The sequence below is a fragment of the Schistocerca americana genome, chromosome 1 (assembly GCF_021461395.2).
Source record: "Schistocerca americana isolate TAMUIC-IGC-003095 chromosome 1, iqSchAmer2.1, whole genome shotgun sequence".
NCBI classification, from domain to species: domain Eukaryota; kingdom Metazoa; phylum Arthropoda; class Insecta; order Orthoptera; family Acrididae; genus Schistocerca; species Schistocerca americana.
Genome location: NC_060119.1, coordinates 818,470,258 through 818,496,344, shown reverse-complemented (window position 1 = coordinate 818,496,344; position 26,087 = coordinate 818,470,258). Strand labels below are relative to the sequence as shown.

Genomic DNA, 26,087 nt, shown 5'->3' with positions numbered 1-26,087 from the left:
GCTTGCACAGGACAGAGTAGCATGGAGAGCTGCATCAAACCAGCCTCAGGACCACAACAACAACAACAACAACAAACAAAACACATTCTACGCGCATTAAGGTGAGGTCGTTTAGACATTCTTGTCCCACGGTTTCCCTCAACATTTTTAATGTTCTTTAATGTTGAAAAAGAACGTCCTCCGCTGTAATTGGTGATCATCAAAGGCAAGTAAATACATAAGACTATTTCTACGTTTGGGAAACACGATTCTAACAAATTTTCCAATAAAAGTTTATAAATCTGCAGTTCCAGGGGTTTGTGATTCATTAAATTTGCGCAGAATAGTAGAGTTAATGCACTTATTGAAATTAGGCATTCAAGGATCAGAAAAATTAAAAATAAAAATAATTATATCGAAAACCAAATTAGACGAATAAAAATAAAGACTATAGTTCACCGGAGTGGATGGACGCACAGTTGAAAAACTGGCACCAGTCTTTTCATAAGGTCAGTCCCACCTCTTCTGTCTCAATGTAAAACCCACTTGTGTTTCTTTCCAGGTAGACTGCATATATCAACAAAACAAATAAGTTTGCTTTACACTTCAGTGTTTCTGGTATTCATGTCGGAAAAAAATTCGTCGTCAGTAGATAAAATTATATTTGACTCGCTTAATACCTTTTACTATTCTTAAACAGTAGTATTGTGCCCAATTAGTTCACAGCGACCGGCAAAGGAATACGACAAAAAAGAAAAACAGGAGCCGTGAAACTTCACCAACTTATAAACAACTTTCTAGGAAAGGAAACCACAACTTAGAGACGTTATAAATATCAATGACAACACTCAACACTCTGTAATCATTTAGATTACCATAAAAATTACAAAAATTGAAAAGTCAAAAATGATGAGGTGTTTCCAAAAGCCGCATAGCTGTATGAAGGTGTTTTATTCGCAAGTACCGGTTTCATCTCAGTATAGACGCATTTTCGGGTTTATCTTCCAAAACTACAAATCACTGAGTGAAAGTTTTGAAATGGTAGAAATGTAGAAACTTAGTGTTGACACTAAGAAACAATGACTAGTGCTCACAATGGTTATATTTCCGTAATGTAGATGGGCAATTACGGAGTCCCAGCTTTCCGGAAGTTACCCACATTAAAAGTCAAATCACAGTGGTGGATTGTCATAATAAAATTGAATTCACCCAAAAGACGTTTGTAAAAATGTACAAAGCTTCATTGGTTTTATACAGGTGATGTCTGCCGGATCTAATAATATATCTTATGTCTTATTACTATTTTTCAGATTTCTTTCATTCCCGACGTTTTCGTTTCGTACTAGAGTATTATTTTTAGGATAACATTTTCCGTGTACTTTCCCTAGACGTCAGATCCTTTTATAGATTTATCCCCATTCACAGTAATGTCCCACTCATTATTAGTTTCGTCCCCCACTTTTTTCTAGCTGTGGCTCATTCAGCAGTCACACTTTCTACATTTTGCAAGCATCTTTTGGATGTACTCAATTTTATAATGACATTGTGGTTTGACTTTTAATGCAGGTAACCCTTATGAATAGACCTACTCGTCAGTGTTTCTTCTTGAATGTCAACACTGTGGTTCTGTATTTCACCATTTCAAAAATTTCACACAATGATTTGCATTTTTGACAAATAAAACTGAAGATGCAGCTATACTGACGTGAAACTGGTAGTTGCGAATGAAGCATCTTCATACAGCTGTGCTGCTTCTGGATACAACTCATTATTCTTGATCATGTAATTGTTATAATAACTGTGATAATTTGAATGGTTGTTGAGTGTTGTTATTGTTATTCCAACACCACCTTTATACAACAATAGTCTACCAAGAAAAAGCTATCTTCACTCTTGACAAATCGTGTCAAAAGTACTGTAAGAAAAGTTAATAAACTACAGAAGCTATGAACGACTTACAAAAATAAACACGGTATCCGTTAATTACTTACTTACTGGCAATAAAAAGAACCGTATTCCAACTGATCAGGCTATTACGACTAGCTCAGAGAAAGTTAATAAATTCCCAACTTATGACACATAATGTATTTTGTAGCCAGCGCTCACTTTTAGAAATGAGCTAAAATTGTTACAACTCATAGTAGATTTGGACACCGCCGTCATTCCATTGGATGGTGGGGGAATACCATTAAAATCGAACTTTACAGATTTTCTACACACAGTCACAGGACCCCCTAATGCCCAGGGCTTACGGCATTTGCTAACTCTTGCAACGTGGCTAATGCGACATGCCAGGCCACTACATTCGCTGTGTATCATCTGTTTCCGAGAACTCATCCACCTACACAGTTCGATACGACTGCACATAGTCATCCATAAAAAATGAAGTCAGGTTCGAATGCATCCCTGAAAACAAACAAGTGGGGGAGGAGTAGAGGATCACAATTCCGTTAACCAGTGAGCGTATACTGTTCAAACATTTGGAGGTGAGTAAGCACATGCAACATCGTGCCTTTCCACACCTGGACCACCAACACGATCATGTGTGACAATATTCCTGGATTCATTACATACGCTCATATGATAATAGATGGATAATTGTCACGCTCCCAAAAAATTATCGAATGTTATCTTTTGGTTAATACCGGTCCCGTGAGATCACCGAAGTTAAGCGCTGTCGGGCGTGGCCGGCACTTGGATGGGTGACCATCCAGGCCGCCAGGCGCTGATTGCCATTTTTCGGGGTGCAGTCAGCCTCGTGATGCCAGTTCAGGAGCTACTCGACCAAATAGTAGCGGCTCCGGTCACAGAAACCCATCATAACGACTGGGAGAGTGGTGTGCTGACTACACGCCCCTCCTATCCGCATCGTCAACTGAGGATGTCACGGCGGTCGGATGGTCCCGATGGGCCACTTGTGGCCTGAAGACAGAGTGCTTTTTATCTTTTGGTTGTCCAGGTGTTAAGGTATGGGGAGGCATAGTTTTACATGGGCATACTGACGTACAAATCTTTGAACATGGTATACTCGGCAGTCAACGTAATATTGACACTGTATTCTTTCCCCATGTGCTTGTTTTCATGGATGCATTTGGCCCTAACTTCATATTTATGGATAACAATGTGAGACCACATCAAACTGTGCAGATGGATGAGCTCTTGGAACGAAACGATATTCAGAAAATGTACTGGCCTGCCCATTCTGCTAACCTAAATTCCATCGAGCATGTGTGGAATGTGTTGGGGAGAAGTATTGCAGCACGTCCACTAACAAACATCCAGCATTTGTCAAATGCGCTAGTCGGGAAACGGAACACTCTAGTGCAAGAACTCCTCACTAATCCTGTTCCCAGCGTGGGAGCACTTCGCAGAGTTTGCACTGCCATCCATGGTGGTCACACACCCTGTTAAGAACTACGTATCACCTTCTGTAATGTCCAGGGGACTGTCACGAATGTGGTGACTTCTGTATAATTATTGACTTTGAATAAAAGTTTCATAGCTATTGGTCTTATTGCGTAATTTTTTCAGTTACTTTCTCTACTATACTGTTGCAGTTCTTTCTATGTTCAGTCCAAGTTTCATCGAGCTATGTTACTTGGCAGTGGCACATGATGAGAAAGTGACTTTCATCCTTAAGTTTTGGGCACCAGTGTGTGTTTCTGTGTGTCTGAATAGACACAGGGCATGTTAATAGGTATCTGCACTTTAATTCTAATTAAAACACAGCGGAATTGAAGACATTAGCTGCCAGAGGGCACTGATTTATATCAATGGGGCAAGTTGAAAACTAATGACAGACCGGAATTGGAGATCAAATATCCTGTTTACTAGGCAGGTGTGCTGATCACTACGCCATCTGGACACAGTGGCCACCACAACTACACGGACTCCCCTAGCAAGCCTTCTGTCACACCCAAATTCTCAAATTATATGTCAAACTACTGGTGTAGAACACCTGCTGATTAGCCTCATTACTCGCAGATCTCACCAATGCCCATAAGAGCTTGAGCTTAGTGTGCATCTGCACTGAAAGGATCATTGCCCATCACCAACTTAACTATACATGTGGTGTCTGTTCTTTTGGACATTGGAGAGGTGCCACGAGTAATAAGGCTAATGATCAGAGGCACTACATCAGTAGCGTGTGGTATAAGTTGAGAATTTGAGTCTGACGGGAAGCATGCTAGGATAATCCATGTGTGTCCGAATGGTGTAGTGGTCAGCACATCTGCCTAGTAAGCAGTAGACCCAGGTTCGAATCCCACTCTGGCATAAATTTTCAGCTTGTCTCATTCATATAAATCCATACTGACTGCAGTTGATGTATATAATCATTTTGTGTCCTGATTCATAGTGTCTGTTTGTGGCAGGTTTCAGTGTTGTCATATCAGTTCGTCTTGCAAAGTAAACATGGCTGTGCCAATGAAAAACAGTGTTCTGTAATCTGTGTTTTTGTGGTCTGAAATTCGTAGAAGACTCTTAGCGCAATATATGGGCGATGCTTCCCATAGTGAAGTGTTTACAAGTGGACTGTACAATCCAAAAGCAACCGAACAAGCTTGAAGCTTGATGAAAGAGCAGGACATCCAGCGACATCCACTATTAATGACAACATTGAGCAAGTGTGTATAATGATTTTGAATAACTGATGAGTGAGTGTCCAGGTAGTGGCAAACCAAATGCACATTATTCATGGTTCTGCATATGACATTACAGCGTTAACTTTCGTTAAATCTATGAAAGATGAGTCCCAAAACAACTCAATGTAGAGCACAACCGTAATAATGTGAGAATCTGTCAGCAGCTACAGGACTATCATAGAAATAATTGTGAAACATTTTTAAAACGAATCATCACTAATGATGAATCATAGGTTTAGAGAGCATACTCCAAAGCATGGACTCCAAGCAGCCCAAATCTCCTGACAAAAAGAAGATGAAGCCTGAAGCCTCTGCAGGAAAAGTGGTGTTCGCAGTTTATTGGGATCCACAAGGACCTATTCAGGGGAAATACCTGAAAACGAGCGAATTAATAAACATTACCAAGATATTCTATGGAACGAGCTGTAGCCTGATCTTCAAAAGAAACGCAGAGATTTATTATCAGAGAGCATTCCAAGCAACGCACGTCCGTATCATATCACCATCCATATCATTCAAACTCCTCGGAGCACGTATTTCGAGGTGTTGACGCAGCCTACATACACTCCTAATTTCACCTCATTGATTTTGTTTGTCTGATATGCTTAAAAATACTTTTAGAGACCATAAGTCAATCGAAAATCTGTTTTTGTCAGACTATTGGAAAGCTTTTGCAACGATGGATGTTGAAGAAAGCAGTCATCGTAAATTTTGTGCTGTTGCTGTAAAAAAATAAGAAAAATGTGCTGATATTTCTGAGTTAACATCGTATTAGCAGATAAATGTCTCTTTTTTTAAGTAACAGACTTTTTTGATTTGTACACTCGTTTAAAGCTTTTTAAGTGTCAATAGACATTCCAAGAGCCTTCGACAGGTATATTCCTATGTGTCACGTATCTTTAATCATAGTTATCATTACTCATGATACTTTCTGCGTGGCCTGTAAGGTACTTGAATTGTTGAACAAAATTCCACTTTTATGTCTGTGGAAATTAGATATATAATATAGTATACCGGCAATAGTGCTCGAATGTAATACTGTTATTACTTACCAAGGTCATCTCTTGGCTCGAGTGGAACAATAACGTCTCGATCGTAAATAAAGAAGTTCACTGAGAATGGAGACATTGGTGGCGACCTTTCAAAGTGATCCCAGACCCAGCCAGAACGATCCGCCCTACAAAACATAGATTTTTGTAGCTAGTGATCGACTGGCTTTAATAATCAATTTAACATTTATAATAATAAAGCAATACTTACTGTTTCTCAGTTTTACGAAGTGGCATGTTAGACAGGGATCTCATCTCTTCTGGACGACCAATACTAATCGTGAAAGGAGCTTTGTATGGAAATTCATCAAAGCAAGGAAATACTTCTCGAGCCTTATTTTGTCGCATATCGGTAGCTACAAACCATCTGAAAATAATAGTAATAATACTTATATCCAATGTAATCATCAAATGATCAAGTGTAACAGATACAGATATTTTGGAGACTAACGTGTCAAGTAACTTTTCTATGTTGTGACCTCACACTAGGATATACGAGGTGTGATCAAAAACATGGTGAATAAGTTTATTAGAAGCAAAGTAATAAGCTTACATGGAAATTGATATAATCGTCTTCAAAGTACTGTCCTTCGCTAGCAATGCTCTTATTTCAATGTTGAATCCATGATTGAAAGTGTTTCTGGAAGGCTTCTTTTGGAAGGGCGTTCAACTGCTCTGTCATAGTCTTCTGAATATCAGAAACAGTGTCAAAGCGTTTTCCTATAAGCACAGTTTTAATCTTTGGGAAGAGGCAGAAGTCGCCTGGTGTTAAAACGGGTGAGTTAGGTGGATGTTGACAGACAGGAACACTTTTTCCAGCCAAAAACTTGCGAATCAAAAGCGAGGTGTAACACAGCGCATTGTCGTGATGAAGAGGAAGCCATTGACCCATTTTCTGGTCTCTTTCTTCGTACATCGTTACGCATATGTTACAGTATACCCTTGTAAACTTCGGTATGTACCACTGTTTCTCTTGGAACGAACTCTGATCGCATTATGGCCTCAAAATCGAAAAAAAACAGTGAGCATGAATTTGAGATTCGATTTTGACTGAGATGACTTTTTAGGGTCAGGAGATCACTCGTTTTCCATTAGGAACTCTGCGTTTTCATAGTCTGGCCACACCCGTAGACCAAAGTTTCATGTCCAGTTACAGTTTTCGACATGAAGTACGGATCTGAATGAAGATTATCCTTCATCTCCGTGCCAACTGACACATGATACCCCTTCCATTCGTCATTCAAAAGCCTGGGAACAAATTTTGCATTCACTAGTGCCATTTGCGAATTATCGCTTACAGTGCTTTGCATGGACCTTTATGAGATGATAAGTTCTTCAGTAAGTTCTCCAATAGTTATTCGCCTGTTTAAAAGAACAGTTTGTTTTCATTTGTGTACGTTTTCTTCTATTTTTGAGGTTAATGGACGTATTGAACGTTGCTCGCCTTATAACGACTCATTTCTGCTTGTAAATCGCACATGTCACATGTAAACAGCCTCCAGAGCTACAGAACTATCGCCATACAACAATTTCAATATTTCATGAGTTTATTTGGCACTTTTTTACTACTTGAAACAGAACTTAATGTTCACACATTGTTCGAAATCCATGATGCGCGGCAGATACGGTAAACACAACCTCACTCTAACGTCTTTGAATGCCGACTGACAAGTCAAGTGTTCCAACATGACGCCGTCTATCTCATCGGACAAATTACATGACATAGTAGCAGCATCAGCAGTTGCTGGCAAAAAATTCATTCAATATATGTTCTGATCACGTCTCTTATGACATAACAGCGATGCATGCTTGAAGTGTTTCATGGTACATAGAACACTTGAACAGTGTATGTCTACGCTTTGATAAAATAGATTTATATTTTGACACAGTTATGAAAGAAATGTTGTATTTTATGATTCAGGTACAGGCCGATGACAAAAGGTGAATCTATACACTCTGCCACTTGGGTCGGTTACAATGTAGGATGGCTCTCAGTACTACGTCCTTGTGACGGTGCACTGTTGTCGCCTGTATCTGACTAGTGCGTGTTAACTTCGCCTGTAGGTAAAGATGGCAATGAAACGACAGAGAAGGGCAGACGTAGAGCAAAATTTGGAAAACCATGGGATTTAAGACTGCATGCATAAATTCTGTGCTCTGCACCTTGCTGCTTGCTAGAACCTCTCTGCAGATGCCCTTAGTCCAATTACTGTTTCATTCTCAAATAAACACGCTTCTTGCCTGGTGCTGAGTATTTTATGGTACGAAGCAGTAAAACGACCTATAAGTTCAAAACTGAAACATGAATCTGCACCTTCAGAGTTTAGTAGCTATTCTGTTAAATTCTCCAGCACTGCCTCGAATATTAGAGTTGGAAATTCCTCTTGATTTAAATGTGTTGTGACACCAAATGATAGTTACATAGACTTTTGATTACAAGATATTAATCGAAGATTTTGTGTGATATTAGTTAGATATTACAGACATACCTGTCATCTGACTGATCATCATTGTAGGTGCCAACGAATATTCCTGATTCAGAAGTTTCGTTTCCGAGAGTTCCCTTAAATTCCATTCTCAGCTGATAGAAAACGCCCTTCTGCAGTTGGTCTGATACAGTTATCTCACACCAGTCCTCAGGAGACACTCTTCGTACTCTCTGGACGGACACACTCTTTATTTCCCTGTGGATTCACGTTATGTCAGTGAACATCAAAACTACTTAATCTGGCGAATATTTTAATAAATATGTTAGAACTTAGATTTTATTTATATGTAAACACCAATTGTATGTATTCAACATAAAATACGTTTTTCATATATTTTTGCATAACATTTGTATAAGTAATTTTGAATGCCATATTGTGGAGGGTACTATGCACTTTTGCATTGTGAACGGTACTATACGCTTCTGTATTTCTTATGTTACATATTTTCTGACGAAATCCTTGCAACTTATATTGTTTCTGGATGAACAATTTAGTACTACTACTACTAGTAATACTACTATTAGTACCACAAGTATTACCAGTGGGTACAGTATAACAGACGAAAATGCAGAATAGGGAAGTTCATATGGCAGCACGTAGGCTATATTAACATCCAATTCAATGCTTGAGGCCATCATAAAACACGTGTTACTTTACTCCGTTTTGTGATTTCTGTTTGCTTACCCATGTCTCTGTAATGTGTTACAGTTACTCTGATTGTCGTTATTCGCGAATTACACAAGACGTGGTACCTTATATTTCACTCATAGGTGAGCAATATACTAACTACACTACGCAGACAAATGTACTCTGTGAATCTTCTCTGTATGACACAAGCCACGAGATAAAAATTTTAGCACAAGCCAAATAGCATAAAAACAAATAAGCCACCCATTACTACTGTGACCCAATACGTGTGTGATAACCGTGAACCTATAAAATTGGTTCATATTTGTGGAGCATGGACACGCTAAGAGTATGTGTAAGTTCCTGAGAACATTTTGGCACATCTACATCTACGTTATTACACTGCTATTCACAAAAAAGCGCCTGGCAGAGGGTTCAATGAACCACCTTCAAACTGCCTCTCTACCGTTCCACTCTCGAACGGCATGCGGGAAAAACGAGCACTTAAATTTTTCCGTGCGAGCCATGGTTTATTTTATCGTGATGCTTATTTCTCCCTATGTAGGTGGGTGCCAACAGAATGTTTTCGCAATCGGAGGAGAAAACTGGTGATTGAAATTTCATGAGAAGATCCCGTCGCAACGAAAAACAACCTTTGTTTTAATGATAGCCACTCCAATTCACGTATCATGTCTGTGACACTATCTCCCCTATTTCGCGATAATACAAAACGAGCTGCCCTTTTTTGTACTTTTTCGATGTCACCCGCCGGTCCCACCTGATGCGGATCCCACACTGCACAGCAGTACTCCAAAATAGGGCGGACAAGCGTGGTGTAAGCAGTCTCTTTAGTAGACCTTTTGCACCTTTTAAGTGTTCTGCCAATGAATCGCAGTCTTTGGTTTGCTGTACCCACAATATTATCTATGTGATCGTTCCAATTTAGGTTATTTGTAATCGTAAACCCTAAGTATTTAATTGAATTTACAGCCTTCAGATTTGTGTGGCTTATCGCGTAATCGAAATTTAACTGATTCCTTTTAGTACTCATGTGAATAACTTCACACTTTTCCTTATTCAGGGTCAATTGCCACTTTTCGCACCATACAGATATCTTATCTAAATCAAGATGAATAATCTCAATCTTTGCATCGTTCGTGAGAGTTGTGGTTCCACCTGCATTTGTATTTGAGGTCAGTTATATGTTCCATAGGATCGCGGGCCTAGAAAAAAGCTGGTTATGGAATTCGAAGGCTATCGGGCCTATAAAAAGTAGAGAGTCGCCAGTAGCACCAGTATGCAACAAAATACAGAACCTATTTTTTCGATCCATCTAAGAGAAGCTGTTACAGTCGATATGGAGTTACATACTTCTACCATTACTAATTCCTGTCGACACCCTTAGTATTTTGCAGTGATTTATATAAAAGTCATTTACGAATGCATACTTTTTCGCCACATTAAAACGCACCAGTTTATCACCACAAATCTAGCGGCTGTTGCAGTGGACTGATTATCTGACAATAAATTTCTTTGCAATCCAGATCATATCCATCGTCTTCTGATCAGACTAATAAGAAATATATGAAGAACTTTAATAAAACTTTTGTGGCTTCATATTGATTCCGTGTTAATCTGGAGAGAACATATTAGCCATATTTGTGAAATAATACCTCATGAAAATTGGTAGACGTGTTATTAAATACATGAAATTTATTTGCATATGAGAATATGGGCAGCCTTCAGCTGTATAATGGAACGACAATAATGATAATTAGTGCTAGACTGGCACTCGAACCCGTATTTCCCGCTTATCGGGAGCGGTCGTCATACCATTAGACTCTCCGGGCATGACTCACGGCCAAAGTTACTTTGGACATGCATGCATTTCACTGCTGATGGTTGTGCATATTTGCAACTGTGAATACATTTCAAGTATTTCACAAGGGCTGTAGTCGTTACAGTACCTGTTTCCTCGGGCATGCATGCATGTCCGCAGCAACTTTGCATCGTATTTCTGAACAACACAGGCACTGCAATATCGTATTGATCTGCCAATACTGGGCAAACGAATCTCAATTAAAATGTCTCCCATGTGCAGGAATGTACATAATGAATGTGCGAGTGCAAGTTGCAGGCACATGGCTTACGACATAAAGAAATTTGGGTAAGGCCTTGAGCTGTGCTCGGAGAGCCTAATGGCAAGGCAACCGCTTGCGATAAGCGAGAAATCCGGGTTCAACTCCCGGTCCGGCACAGATTTTCACTGCGTCATCCCATTATATCGCTGACTGTTGTCAATATTCGCAAATCCGAATACATTTCATGTATTTCATAAAGACAATAGTCGTCACAGTGCCTACTCTTTCGGAAATGCATGCATGTCAACAGGAACGTTGCATCGTACTCCTGAACAATGCAGACACTGTAATATCGTATTACTAATTATCTAAGGATGACAGGGTTTTCACAGTTCCGGTTTCATATTTGTTGCAGACCGATGGTATGAAGACACATTCACGTACCAGTGATATTACGCAAATATAACAAACCTGAGGGCCACTGCTAGGTTCTGTTAAGAAAACTTAAGCTATTCACAACTGCAAGTCTATGCATACAGTATATCGCACATCCCTGTACGCTAAAGTGAATAAAAATTACATTGACTGACAAGAAAAGTGAAGCACCCAGAAAAGGAAGAGAAAATGATTGAAACTTCACGAGTTGGGAGGATATGTGATGTTATTTCAGTGATTAAAGTGTCGAGCCAAATTTACAAAGAACTTGGTAGCATGAGCCAACTTGTCAGTATGACATTGCACCGCCTCTGGCAAGGATGCATGCACTAATTCGGTTGGGAAGGGACCCATAAGGCCGTTGTATCTTCTCTGGAGACACACCTGCCCACAACTGTGATTCATCGCTCGACACATTGCAACGCCATTCATCAGTACTCCATGCTTCCCAGTCATGGCACCTCTCTGAATGCAACAGTCTGTGTTGCGGTGTTAACGGCAGACTACGAATGGGACGCTAATTCCCTACTCTGGCTGCTGCTGGTGTAGGCTGGCAGGTAAGCAGGGACTATGATGTGCTCCGCGTACAACACAGCGATCCTCCCTTGTAATGGCTGGAAGTGGTCGACTGGAACCTTGCTGGCGAGTATATTTGCCCTCATGTTTCCATGCAGTCCAACACTGAGCCACTGTCACATCCGAATACTTAACAATTCTGGATGTCACATGATTCAGCCGGCCAGAAAACTGGAGACCCGTAATATGGCCCCTTAATAACTTTATAAGCGTGCTGAAAACGCTGTATCGCATGAGTACGCAGAATCTCCGTGTCCTTCACAGTGATCACTGAACAACTAACGCTGTCCTCGCCCCTTATATACCCTACGAGGTCTGATAACAACACTGAAGGTGGATACCACCAAAGCACTCTGATGGCTGTTCTAGGTGTCACAGAGAATTGTAACTCTACTCATTTACATACCCACCGATGGTGCGTGCGTGTACTAAGTTACATGGACATCTGACCAGGTCTTTCGGGTCAGGCAGTGTATTTTAATAAAGAGTGCAGCGCGGGAACTTCCATATTTGAAACGCGCGCCATACAGCGGCCATTACTCATCGATGTGTGTGACTGAGATCATTTGAAACGTTGTTGTAAAGGTTAGTTTAGTAGTGGTCACGGAGTGGACGAGAGATGAGCGCGCGTTCACAGTGTCGACTTACTTTTGCAATAGCTGTTCGATCATCGCAACCCAGTATGCATTCAGGAGAGAGTTTAATATCGCACCTGTAGGTCATATTCTGGATCGAAAGTGAATGTTATGTGGATGGACACGTTTATGGACACCGAGAGTGAGAAAAAAGAAGAAACCAGGACCTTCAAGAACACAAAGACGCCAGGAAACATCGAGAAAGGAAGGCTAGCGATTTTGAAACTCCTCTTGCAATTTCTGATCTCACAGTGAGACTAATTCTTTATTAAGACTTGAAATTTTCATCCACACAAACTGGCAGTGGTGCACACACTTAATCCACGGGATTTTGTTTCACGAGGAAATGCATGTGAATCTTTAGTCGAAAATCTGCCTCATGACGCCTTTGTGTTCTTCAGCGACGATGCACATTTCCATTTTTCTGTTCGCACGAATAAACAAAACACGCGATATTAGAGTAGCACAAATCTCCGAGTACCTCATGAGCTGCCCGTACATACAAAACGTGTGACTGTTTGGTGTGCATTATCCAAAATTGGCATTATTACCCCATGATTTTTCGAAAGGAACGATAGGCCAGTTACAGTCACTTCTGAGCTTTATTTCCGGATGACTGTTGAGTATTTTCTTTGCTGGTTGAAGATATGGATATGAGGGGCGTCTAGTTCCAACAAGACAGCGGCAGGGCTCATACTGCGCGAATATCAACGAATCTCTTTCGTGAACACTTCCCTGAGCGTCTCATTTCTTTGAGGGGCGATCTTCAGTGGCCAACAAGCTCACCAGATTTAGCCCACTGTGACTTTTTGTTATGTGGCTATCTCAAATCAGTTGTGTACACAAATCGTCCACATACCCTGGGTGAGCTGCGGAACAATATTCATGCTGCTATTGCCATCACAGACAGAGACATGCTGGACAACGTGGACCGGAGCCTTCGATTTCGACTCTACAAATGATCCAATACCCAGAGTGAGTTGCAGAACAATATTCATGCTGCTATTGCCATCATAGACAGAGACATGCTGGACAACGTGAACCGGAGCCTTCAATTTCGTCTCTACAAATCGTCCACATACCCTGAGTGAGTTGCAGAGCAATATTCATGCTGCTATTGCCATCATAGACAGAGACATACTGGACAACGTGGACCGGAGCCTTCGATTTCGACTCTACAAATCGTCCACATACCCTGAGTGAGTTGCAGAACTATGTTCATGCAGCTATTGCCATCATGGACAGAGAAATGTTGAACAAAGTGGACCGAAGCTCTCGATTTCAACTCTCCAAATGCACTGGGCACATGGAAGGCCACGTGCAGAATGTCATTTTCACAATCTTATGAAATAAAACTTCAAATATACCTGTGTTTAAAGAAAAGAGAACTAAACTGATATCGCCAACACTATATGTTTTACGACTTTTTAAAATAAGGAAATTCTCACGCTGCATCTTGTATTAAAAAAAATTCACCAAATGAACCATTGTTCATCTCCCTTAAAAGTGCACAGTATTCGCTTGGGAGTGCTCTCCATGATAGTGTACCCCCTTCCCTCCAGCCACCTACGGAGAGCACACAGGCTTTTTCAAATGGCAAGCTCCTCTGCCGAACGCCTCGCGGCACGAGCAGTCCGCTGTCCACACTAGCTAGGCCTTTTGACCTTTGCTTTTTTTCTGCTGCCCCACAGTCACCCCTCTGCGTCCGCTGGCCTCACCAGGCCCTCTGCCATCCTTCGCGGTATGCAGCATGTCTTAAGGCGACGGTCTTAACCAACACAAAAGGGAAATTTAGCAGCACGAACCCCCCCCCCCCCCCCCCTGGAGTACGCTCCATATGGATTCTTCAAAGTCTGCTGCTTCCAAAACAGGAAGCCTTCCACCTAAAGTGACCGCAGCGTCACACCACAGTGTCTTCCAATGCGCTATGGCGAGCACACTGCTGGGCAGAGTTATTGATTGTGACAAAAGTTACACATAGAATAGAGTATGACGCCGGCATCCCTCAGGACAAAGCCGTGCTAAATGAGGGCTATCCCGACTGTGGGTTGTTTGTCTAAACGGACAGCCGCGACTTCTTAGGGAACTCTGGCACCACGCCATTGCGAGCACTGAACTATAACGTTTGTATTTAACATCAACGCGACTCCCATAAAAAAGCAACTATTAAAAAAGAAAAATACAGCTGCGACGACAATAAATGTCCTCTTTCCACAAAAATAGGCACAGTCTATTTTCTTTTAGTTTCATGAGCAAAATCGGTATAGTTTTTATGTCCAACTGCAGGATACAATTTGCATCTCACTATTTTGCGACATCCATTGAAGTGAATTGCCGCCGATCGCAGATGATAACATGTCTATTACAAACATTTCAGACACATGAAATAACATTAGAGAATACAATATTTCACTCCATTAGCTCACATGTCGGAAAAAAAACACAACAAGAAGCTATAATTCAAGAGAATGTAGCTGTTTCCTACACTTTGGCAGGTCTCGTTTTACCAGTGCGATGCTATATCAGACAGGCGCTTATGAAAGAAATAGTGAGAGTCTGTCTCGTAATAGAACCTCCTATAAGATTCTACCATATGTCTCTTCCATTACACCGAAACCAATTACCATCTGCATGCTTACATTTGACATTTTTTATGCATAACTCACCTCTACCGACGTGTCCGTAAAGTTTCTGTAATACAGTAGTAGGTTGTAGCCTTCTGGTTTTGTAAGCAATTTGATTACCACAACCTGTTTCACGCAATATGCTCACATGTCGAAAGAAAAACCACTATCATTTTAAGTTTGCACAACGAGCTGCAATTCAAGTGGTGTATACTTTACAATTAGACATTATGAAGTATGAAATAACGCTTATTTTTTAAACACACAATTGTGACGATAATCACAATAATAATAATAATAATAATAAAACAGTCATGAGCCCACAAGAGTAGAGACAGGCGATTCCTAGTAGATTTATGAGCAAAAGCGGTGTAGTTTTGAGAGAACTATCTGCATCCAACATTTAACCAGTTATAGCACTCTTGTAATAGGACCTCATATAAGGCTTAACAGCGTCTCTCTCTCTCCTGATATATCGGAAAACAATACCGTCTGCGTGTTGTCATTGAGCATCGCTCCATTGGAGTTGGAGGCCAGTGCTCGAAGTCCTTTGCGCTAATCTGCACAAAATTTCGTCGTCTGTACAGGAGGAAGATCATATCCAGCAAACCATTAATCTTACGAGAGGACTTCTGTATTGTTCCTTCAGTTGTAACACTTCCAATCAGTATACACAGCTATATACTTTGTTTTTTTCTACCATGACTTAGAAGTCCGTGTCAGCTACTGCTAAACCGACATCAACACGTTTCGATCCTTTGGCTCTCACAGAAAGCTGAACAACGCACGGCGTAAGCTGTGCAGCTCCAACAACACACAGGTGATAGAAATAAATCACAGAGGTGATGTTTCTCATTGACAAAAAAAGTGGATTACTTCGCAACATATGGAAACTGGAAGAATTTGCGGTATTGTAGAGTGGTTACAACAGCTATCCGAAAGTGATGACATATACAGTCAATCTCACCTTCCACAGCGAAGGGGTAGAAGTTGTTTGGTGTTACACCAAGACTCCCCCGAACTAGTGTTGCAAAACACAAGTGTCTGACACTACATGATATGGACACCCTATTTCCAGCCAAGTGATGTAACTACCATGCCAGAGAAAGTAGCTCTCAACAGGAACAGTATAACTGGCATTCAGATCAGACGAATTCGATGGTTAAGCAGTGTTCATCAAACGATAGTCAACTACATGGTTATGATCAATGTGTATGTGTGGGTCGGATATCTAAAATGTATTGAAAAGCGCTAAGGCATTGTTTACTAACTTTGACGGGAATGAGCATGCTCATTTACCATAACGGCCTGGCTCAATTCATTACATCAACTTGACACTGCACTCCTAGTGAAATGGGAGGAGCGAAGTTATTCAGCCTAAGGATGGTTTAATCTCCTGAGCTGGATAGGCGCCAAATGAAATCAAACTGAATGACAGATGAGTTTTACAAAACGGAATCCGATGAGTGCTATTCTCTCGGTTACTTTTGAGAGGGTAAATAAGCGGTTAAATTCTCTCTCTGATTACAACACCGATCAGTTGGCCAAGAGACTCTTATTACATCCGAAGTACGGAGTATTACTGAGGGGAGGATATTGCTGTTGTCACGGCTATCAGATAGTGGCATCAAAGTTATAATATAAATTGAGGATATACAGTGAGGTACAAGGTTGGGCACAGTTGAAATAGATTGAAAGACGCTGTGCGGTAGACTGACATAAATATCAAAGGCAGCTGACAGTTTAAGTACAACACATTCTACCTCAGTATTTGTGTCTTCAGCAGCAACAGTGCTAGTGTATCATTTTTTCATTCTGCGTGCTACGATGACATTAACAGCTATAGAGGCATTACAACGCGTATTTCTAAAACACCAAACACACATGCGCCGCGGTGGTATACTTTGGTCTAATGGACTCATATAGATCTCTTAATCTATTTTTATTTTTTATTCTGTCATAAAGATACACAATGCCATCGTCACTGTTATCTTCTTCAGGCAACCTGTACCATCCTGGTGGTGGTTGGGTTCTGTGGTGGTGGTGGTGACGGTGATGTCGGGCTGTCCGGTATTTCTTCTGAAAAAAAGAAAAAAAAATTAGTTCTATGCATCATATGGACATAGCCTCAGTTACGCACTGAAATCCGGCACGAATTTTCTGTGTATTAGCACATCCTGCTATACATACCTAGTCGTTTCGAGTCAGATATCGCTTTTATAATGAACCTCGCATGTAGTGATCGGTTCTCGCAACTGCAAAGAACAGTAAGCAATACCATATGTAAAACTAGGGTACACAGAATTTTATTTTCTTTTGTTGACGTGTTGTTTCCAGTTGTACAGTATTGCTTCTAACCACAAGTGAACTAACATAATCCATAGATTTCTTTAGGAATCAAGTAAAGCCGACATAAATGGAAACAAAGATGAAGCGTAATTTAATTGATGTTAGCTGTTTGTAAGCTGTAGGCAAAAGAATGATCGAATCGGTTTAACTACACATGCACGTTTAATAGATAGCATCGAGACTTCGTAAGCCATTAGAAGGCTAACAAAATATTAATGCAAGAAGCATACAATTGCCACCCTCACACCTTAGCAAAAGATCCGGCAGGGAACCGAGAAAATTCTGTTCGTACGTAAAATCGCTAAGCGAGTCTAAGGCTTCCATTCAGTCGCTTGTTGACCAATCCGTTGTGGCAGTTGAAGACAGTAAAATGAAAGCCGAAGTTTTTAATTTCACTTTCAAGACATCGTGATAATGATGATGATGTTTGGTTTGTGGGTCGCTCAACTGCACGGTCATCAGCGCCTGTACAAAGTCCCAGTTTTTACACAGTCCTTTTTTTTTCTTTTTGCACAGTCCAACCTAACCACAGTCACGAATGATGATGATGAAATAATGAGGACAACACATACATCCAGTCCCCAGGTACAGAAAATCCCGAACCCTGCCAGGAATCGAACCCCGAACCCTGTGATCCAGAGGCAGCAACGCTAGTCACTCGACCACGAGCTGCAGACGTTCAAGATAGGGTTCACGCAGGAGTACAGTACAAACATACCGTCATTCAACCTTCGGGCAGACTCCCGTATGAACGACTTATAAATAAGTATACCTGACATAGAGAAGCAACTTAAAGATTTGAAAACAAACAAATCACCACGCACGGATGGAATCTCAGTTCGATTTTACAAAGAGTACCGTTAAGCATTGGTCCCTTACCCAGCTTACATTCTATATACAGAAATGATTTGAATCTCTCGCCCAACACAAAGACCCAAACGACTGGGAAAAAAGCGCGGATGACTCCAGTATATAAGAAAAGTGAAAGAACGGACCCGCAAAATTACAGACCGATATCCCTAACTTTGGTTTGCTTCAGAATCCTTGAACGCATTCTCAGTTCGAATATAATAAACTTTCTTGAGGCTAAGCTGCTTATTTTCACGAATCAGCGCGGTTTTCGAAAGCATCACTCGTGCGAAACTCAGCTTGCCCTTTTCTCACATGATAAATCGAGAACTATAGACGAAAGGCAACAGGTAGATTCCATATTTTTAGATCTCCGGAAAGCATTCAACACGGTGTCCTATTGCATGCTGTTAACGAAGATACGAGCATATGGAGATATGTGAATGGCTCGAAGTCTTCTCAAATACCAGTATGCTGTCCTCGACAGCGAGTGTTCACCAGACACAAGGGTATCGTCAGGAGTGCCCCAGGAAAGTGTGATAGGACCACTGTTGTTCTCTCTATATAAAATGATTTGGCGAAAAGGGTGGGTACCAGTCTGCAGTTGTTTGCTTATAATGCCGTGGTGTACGGTGATGTGTCGATGTTGAGTGACTGTAGGAAGATACAAGACGACTGAGATAAAGTTTCCAGTTGATGTTATGATTGGGAGACAGCCCTAAATGTGGAAAAATGTAAGTTAATGCGGATGAGTAGGAAGAACAAACGAGTAATGTTCGGATACAGTATTACTAGTGTCCTGTTTGACATAGTCAAATCGTTTAAATATCCTGGCGTAACCAAACGATATGAGGAGGAACGAACAGGTGAAAACTGTGGTAGGAAAGGTCAATGGTCGACTTCGGTTTATTGGGTGAATTTTAGGAAAGAGCGGCTCACCTGTAAAGGAGATCGCATATAGGACGCTGGTGCGACCTATTCTTGAGTACTGCTCGAGTGTTTAGGATCCGCACCATGAGATTGATGGAGGACACCGAAGCAATTCAGATGAGGGCTGCTAGATTTGTTACCTGTAGGCTCGAACAAAATGCAAGTGTTACGGTGATGATTCTGGATCTCAATTGTTAGTCACTGGAGGGGGGGGGGGCTTCTTTTCGGGAAATACTATTAAGAGAATTTAGAGAACCGGTGTTTGAAGCTGACTGCCGAACGATTCTTTTGACACCAACATACAGCTCACGTAAGGAACACAAAGACAAGATACGAGAAATTAGGGCTCATAATGGATGCGTACAGACAGTCATTCTCCCATTGCTCTATTTGTGAGTGGAACAGGAGGGGAAATGACAAGTAGTTGCACAGTGTACCCTCTACCACGCACCTTCGGTGGCTTGCTGAGTATCTTTGTAGATTTAGATGAATCCGAAAATTGAACTACAGATTTTTTAATATTAATTATACACGGAGTCTACTGAACTCAAAGAATTCGAAACATACATTGCCATAGACGTGTACAAGGAAAAAGAACTCCGATAATACCTTCTCTATAATGCATTAAAATCGCCAATACGTGAAAATAGGAAATTCCTCTGTCTCACACTTATCTAATATTGGCACCAACACCGATCAGGTGCTGTGACTGAAATGACACACGAAAGTAACAACAGTGAAATCGAAAGCTAGGGATGGACATGTTTACGTGAATCATATGCACTACCACAAACATACCGGGCAGTTACAGCTTGGTCGATGAAGTTTCAGCGCTGTAGAAACGAAATATCGCAGTAACGAAGGCGTCCAGGGCAGGGAACATACCCTTTATTACCGTCATTTTTCGCGTATTTTCCTATAGGAGTAGCTTTGTGCTCATTTGCCTCAGTTTACTCAAAGACCGAAGTAAGTTCCAAATTTTCAATTCTTTTACTTTCTCTATTACACGAAAAATATATTTGTTTTTGATTATGTCTCGAAGAAGAAGAGTAATGGGTTGGACTGAAAAACGATGGCCTAAAGATGCACAATTTCTGTGTAGACGACGTAATAGGAATAGTATGGATGTTGATAATAACAATAATTCCGTTGATGTAATGGAAGGTAAATTTAAATGATCAGTTTACGTAACTCCAAATAATTTGAAGGTTGTGACTATGGTTTGATGAATTTACAGCGCGGATTCCGTAATGCATATAATTTCGCATTTGAGGTTACTTCACGTGATAAACGGCGACCTTATTGCACTGTCATAAAGGAAAGTTAAGTTGATGTGATCAGGTCCATTGAATCATTTGATTGAATTTCAACCACGAGCGATACTCTAGCCCCTATTAATATGTGAATCTCAGTGTCTCATCCTCGAATTTTCTTTGGTCCTCTCATCATATTCTGATACAAATAGAGTCCATAGGGAGTTGACAGCAGCTAGGTAGCATTTCGGGTTGTGTATGCCGATAAGGTCAACTGAACAGCGAATAGTAAGGAAAATGGTTTTTTCTCGTTTTTCAGTATTACTGACTCGGTCAGGCTTCGATGAAGATCGTTTAATTCATTAACCTACATTCATCTGCGTCAGGGCTCTCGAGAACTATCGGATGTAATGAACTGTGGTCATTCCCGTATCACAGAGCATTCCCTAAGCAGCTTCCTAAGTTGTTAAGAGTACAGGGACTGGGATCACTTCAGAGATAGAGCAGAGTGCTGATTGCGATAGCTGGAAGTATGTAGTGCATCATAGGTTATCATTCGCTCTGGTGTTCGAAACAGGCGATTTTACACAGTGTGCAGCCAATTACATGGGAGGTGATCAGTGTGTGTGTGTGTGTGTGTGTGTGTGTGTGTGTGTGTGTGTGTGTGTGCGTGCTTTGATAGGAAGCTAACATGCACCGTGAAGTGCATGTCTACATGAAGTGATGTCTACTAACTTCGACTGGAACGATCACACACACATTTACTGTCTCGATCTGACTGTTCCGTCAAGTTCCGTCTGTGATTCAAACCCAACCACTTATGAACACTTTAATGCACTTACCATCGTCCGCCTCCACATACATCTCCTCCTGTTCATCCTCAATATCTTCAGCCGTTTCATTCCATAGCTCCTCATCTGTGAATGACATTGAAAAGTTGCGGTATATTAATAATTTTTACTTATGGACCATCTGACAGCAACTGAATAAAACACAATCTTAGTGCCATACGCGTTTCGCCTTTATTTTCTGCAAGGCATCATCAGTGGCCTGGAATATGTACATATGTTAGCTATTTTATTTACATTTTTGTCATTGTGCCTATAGGTTATAAACAGTTCTGGTGATTGGTATTTCCTATTAAGTAGTAATGTTTTGAACTATACTTACAGGTTGCGTGGACAATTTCCTACATATTACGCTCCTGTTGCATTTTTGGTGTTGTTCTTCTTCTCATGAACGCCAATTTGCGAATTTTACGACGAAGGAATTTCCAAGCTCGTCCATCGCTACGATAAGTACCTTATTTTAAATGGCAACTATGTAGAAAAGTAGTATTTAAGTGTGGCTTTCATCTGTATATAATAAAAAAAATTCCAATACTTTATTTATTTTTAATTCCAAAACGTAATGTACTTTGTGGATAGCCCTCGTATAACCCGGCATCAATACGTCGGGGTATCACCATGCACACGTACACAGGCCGCACAACGGGTTGGCATACTCTGGATCAGATGGTCGAGCAGCTGTTGGGGTATAGCCTCCCACTCGTGAACCACTGCCTGTTGGAGCTCCTGAAGTGTCCTAGGGGTTTGAAGACGTGCAGCGATACGTCGACCGAGAGCATCCCAGACATGCTCGATGGGGTTTAGGTATGGAGAACAGACAGGCCACTCCATTCGCCTGACATCTTCTGCTTCAAGGTACTCCTCCACGATACCAGCTCGGTGGCGCCGTGCGTTATCATCCATCAGGAGGAAGGTGGGACCCACTGCACCCCTGAAAAGTCGGACATACTGGTGCAAAATGACGTCCCGATACACCTGACCTGTTACAGTTCCTCTGTCAAAGACATGCATGGGTGTACATACACCAGTCATAATCCCACCCCACACCATCAAACCACGACATCCATACAGGTCCCTTTCAAGGACATTAAGGGGTTGGTATCTGGTTTCTGGTTCACGCCATATCAAAACTCGGCGAGACTCACTGTTCAGACTATACCTGGACTCGTCCGTCAACATAACCTGGGACCCCTGTTCCAATGACCATGTACTGTGTTCTTGACACCAGGCTTTACGGGCTCTCCTATGACCAGGTGTCAGTGGAATGCACCTTGCAGGTCTCCGGGTTCAGTCATCTGTAGACTGTGTGTCTGGAGACAACTGTTCCAGTGGCTGCGGTAAGGTCCCGAGCAAGGTTACCTGCAGTACTCTGTGGCTGTGTGCAGGCACTGATGGTGAGATATCGATCTTCTTGTGGTGTTGTACACTGTGGACGTCCCGTACTGTAGCGCCTGGACACGTTTCATGTCTACTGGAATCGTTGCCATAATCTTGAGATCACACTTTGTGGCACAAGGAGGGCCCATGCTATAACCTGCTGTGTTTGACCAGCCTCCAGTCGCCCTAGTATTCTACCCCTCATAACGTCATCAATACGTGTTCTTTGAGCCATTTTCAACACAGAGTCACCATTAGCACATCTGAAAACGTCTGCACATTTACTCGCTGCACCGTACTCTGACATGCACCAACACACCTCTGCGTATATCGACTGCTGCCAGCGCCACCGTGCGACGACCGCAGGTCAGATGCACCACATGGTCATACCCTGAGGTGATTTAAACCCGCAAACCGCCCACCAGAGCGTTGTTTCATCATGTATCAGCACTATCCTTAATTTATGAGCATGAGTGTAGATTAAAAAGCGTGTAAGACATGAATGTAGTCTTTCGCCCCGACTGTTCAATCTGTACGTCGAGGAAGCAGCGATGGGGCTAAAAGAATGGTTCAGAGGTGGAATTAAAATTTAAGGCAAAGGTATATCAATCATACGATTTGCTGAATACAGTGCTGTCCAGAGTGAAAGTGAGAAAGAATTACATGATATGCTGAATGGAATGAACAGTCCAACGAGTACAGAATATGGATTGAGAGTAAATCCAAGAATGACTAAAGTAATGAGAAGTAGCAGAAATGAGGAGAGCGAGAAGCTTAACATCAGGATCGATGGTCACGAAGCAGATTAAGTTAACGAATTCTACTACGTAGACTTAGAAATAAGCAATAATGGACAGCACAAGGAGGACATCAAAAGCAAACTAGCACAGAAAAAAAACAAGGAAAAAAAATCGCTCTCATCATCAAGTAGGTCCCCTTTCCAGTTCTTCTTCTTCCTCCTCTGTTGGCTGTAAGAGCTCCCCTGCGGATAGCAACAGGAAGTTACACCACTGCACGTTATTTATTTGTAATTATATATCAGTTGGCTGAAGATGTCGAAACTAGGTAACTTACCTCCAACAAACTCCACAGTTTCTGCTGTAGATATTGTTTCTTCTTCCTCTTCTTCTTCATCTACAACCACCCACACAAACATATGGATGGATGTTACCTCCTCATCGAACTGGGCTGGAACAAAATGAAAGAATCACAATCACACTCTTTCGGGCTACATACGTATGTGCAGAAATAAATACATGGAACTGATACTAATTAGGGAGAAAGAGGTACTTACAGAAAATTCTGGGACTCATGGTAACTTCAGTGTCACTTCAGACCACAGACTGTCTCGTGGTGACTGTTGATGACAGCACATCCCTATTCGATGAGATACCCTGGAGTTAACCTACTAGCGGTGGGTGGGGATGTCTGGTCTGGCTGAATAGGTCTGAATGGTTAACTTATGTCGTGTAGCTGTACAATAGACCTTTCTCACCAAACCAGAACTGATAATACTAGTAGACAACGCATATGTTGAATTCGATGAAGTGAGAAGCGTACGATCGTGATGCCTACATGCTGAACGAGAATATGGGGTAAGGGGTTGCTGGAACCCCTCCTACTTAACCCAGCGTTAGATCTACCTCTAATTGACTAGTGCTCCACGAGCAATTAATTCGATCGCTCAGAATCTGTATAATTTATGGAATCATTGAGAATAGTGTTGATCATTAGCAGAAATTGCATAATTCGCCAGCGATGTAGCCTACTTACTTATAGACCTCTATATGTAGTATGGTCAATACACTGTTTCCTTTAGTGCTGAAAAAATGTAGATAAATGGAGGTGTTTAGAGTCACTTACTAAAATGTGTATGTAAGCGTAGGTGTTTGAGTCTCTTACAAAAAATTAGTCGCTTACAGCCTGCATATGCATATTGTGAGCGAGGGAAGGGGGGAGGGGGAGGGAGGAGATGCATCCCATTCTTGATGTTACCCACACAGATATGTCCTCAGCATCTAGCAAAGCGTAGACCGAAGAAGAAGCGTTACTTTTACATGTGGTGCCTCCAAATATGAAACAACGATCTCGCAGCTGCACAAGTCTGCCGATAATGAGTACAATGATTCTCTTGAGGAAAACACTGTTTGTCAGGTGTCAGACCTTGGCCAAGAGACCCGCCCTTGATCCCCCACATCTGACAGCTGCCCACAGGACCATGTGGATAGCATGGAGCAGGCATCTGCACTTGTAACTGACAAAGACGTACAAGAAGCGTGGTCGCTACTCCTCGCCATGACAGCAGCAATATGCCCTCCCCCCTGTAATACTCTGAACTTGGGATGTAATAAGAGTCTCTTGGCCAACTGATCGATGTTGTAATCAAAGAGAGAATTTAATCGCATATTTACCGTCTCAAAAGTAACCGAAAGTGTAGAACTCATCGGATTCCATTTTGTAAGACTCATCTGTCATTGAGTTTGAGTTTGTTTGGCTCCTATCCAGCTCAGGAGATGAAACCATCCATAGGCTGGATAACTTCGCTCCTCACATTTCACTATGAGTGCAGTGTCATATTGATGTAATGAATTGAGTCAGGCCGTTATAGTAAATGAGCATGCTTATTCCCATGAAAGTAAACAATACTTTAGCGCTTTTCAATACATTTTAGATACCCACCGACCCACACATACATATTTATCATTCACCGTGTAGTCGACTATCGTTTCATGAACACGCATTAACCATCGAATTCGTCTGATCTGAATGACAGTTATACTGTTCTGGTTGGGAGCTACTTTCTATGGGATGGTAATTACATCACTTGGCTTAGAATACGGTGTCCATATAATGTAGTGTCAGGCTTTTGTATTCTACAACATCAGTTCGAGGAGGTCTTGGTGTAACCAGACAACTGCTACCCTGTCGCTGTGGAAGGTGAGATTAACTGTATAGATCATCACTTTCAGATAGCTGTTGACACGCTCTACAATACCTGAAACTCTTCCCGTTTCCATATGTTGCGAAGTCATCTACATTTTTTTTGTCAATGAGTAACATCGCCTCTGTGTTTTATTTCAACCGTCTGTGTGTTGTAGAAGCTGCACAGCTTATGCCAGGCGTTGTTCAGCTTTCTGTGAGAGCCAAAGGATCGAAACGTGTTAATGTCGGTTTAGCAGCAGATGACACAGACCTCTAAGACTTGGTAGAAAAAGCAAAATGTATGGCTCTGTATACTGATTGGATGTGATACACCTGAAGAAACGATGTATTAAACTGCTTACGAAGGAATAATACAGGAGCCATCTCGTATGATTAATAGTTTGCTGTATATGATCTTCCT

The 26,087-nt window shown here is 41.4% G+C and overlaps 1 protein-coding gene across 2 annotated transcripts in view; it reads right to left on the bottom strand.

Moving 5' to 3' along the window:
• LOC124546164 (aminopeptidase Ey-like) overlaps nt 1-26,087 on the bottom strand; it is a 225,205-nt gene that overhangs the window by 159,486 nt on the left and 39,632 nt on the right. For both annotated transcript variants that reach the window (XM_047125016.1, XM_047125017.1), the window contains exons 4-6: nt 8,161-8,355; nt 5,883-6,038; nt 5,675-5,799 (exon numbers count right to left, since the gene is read on the bottom strand). In XM_047125016.1, coding sequence (XP_046980972.1) covers nt 5,675-5,799; nt 5,883-6,038; nt 8,161-8,355 — 476 coding nt within the window. The remainder of the gene's footprint in view (nt 1-5,674; nt 5,800-5,882; nt 6,039-8,160; nt 8,356-26,087) is intronic.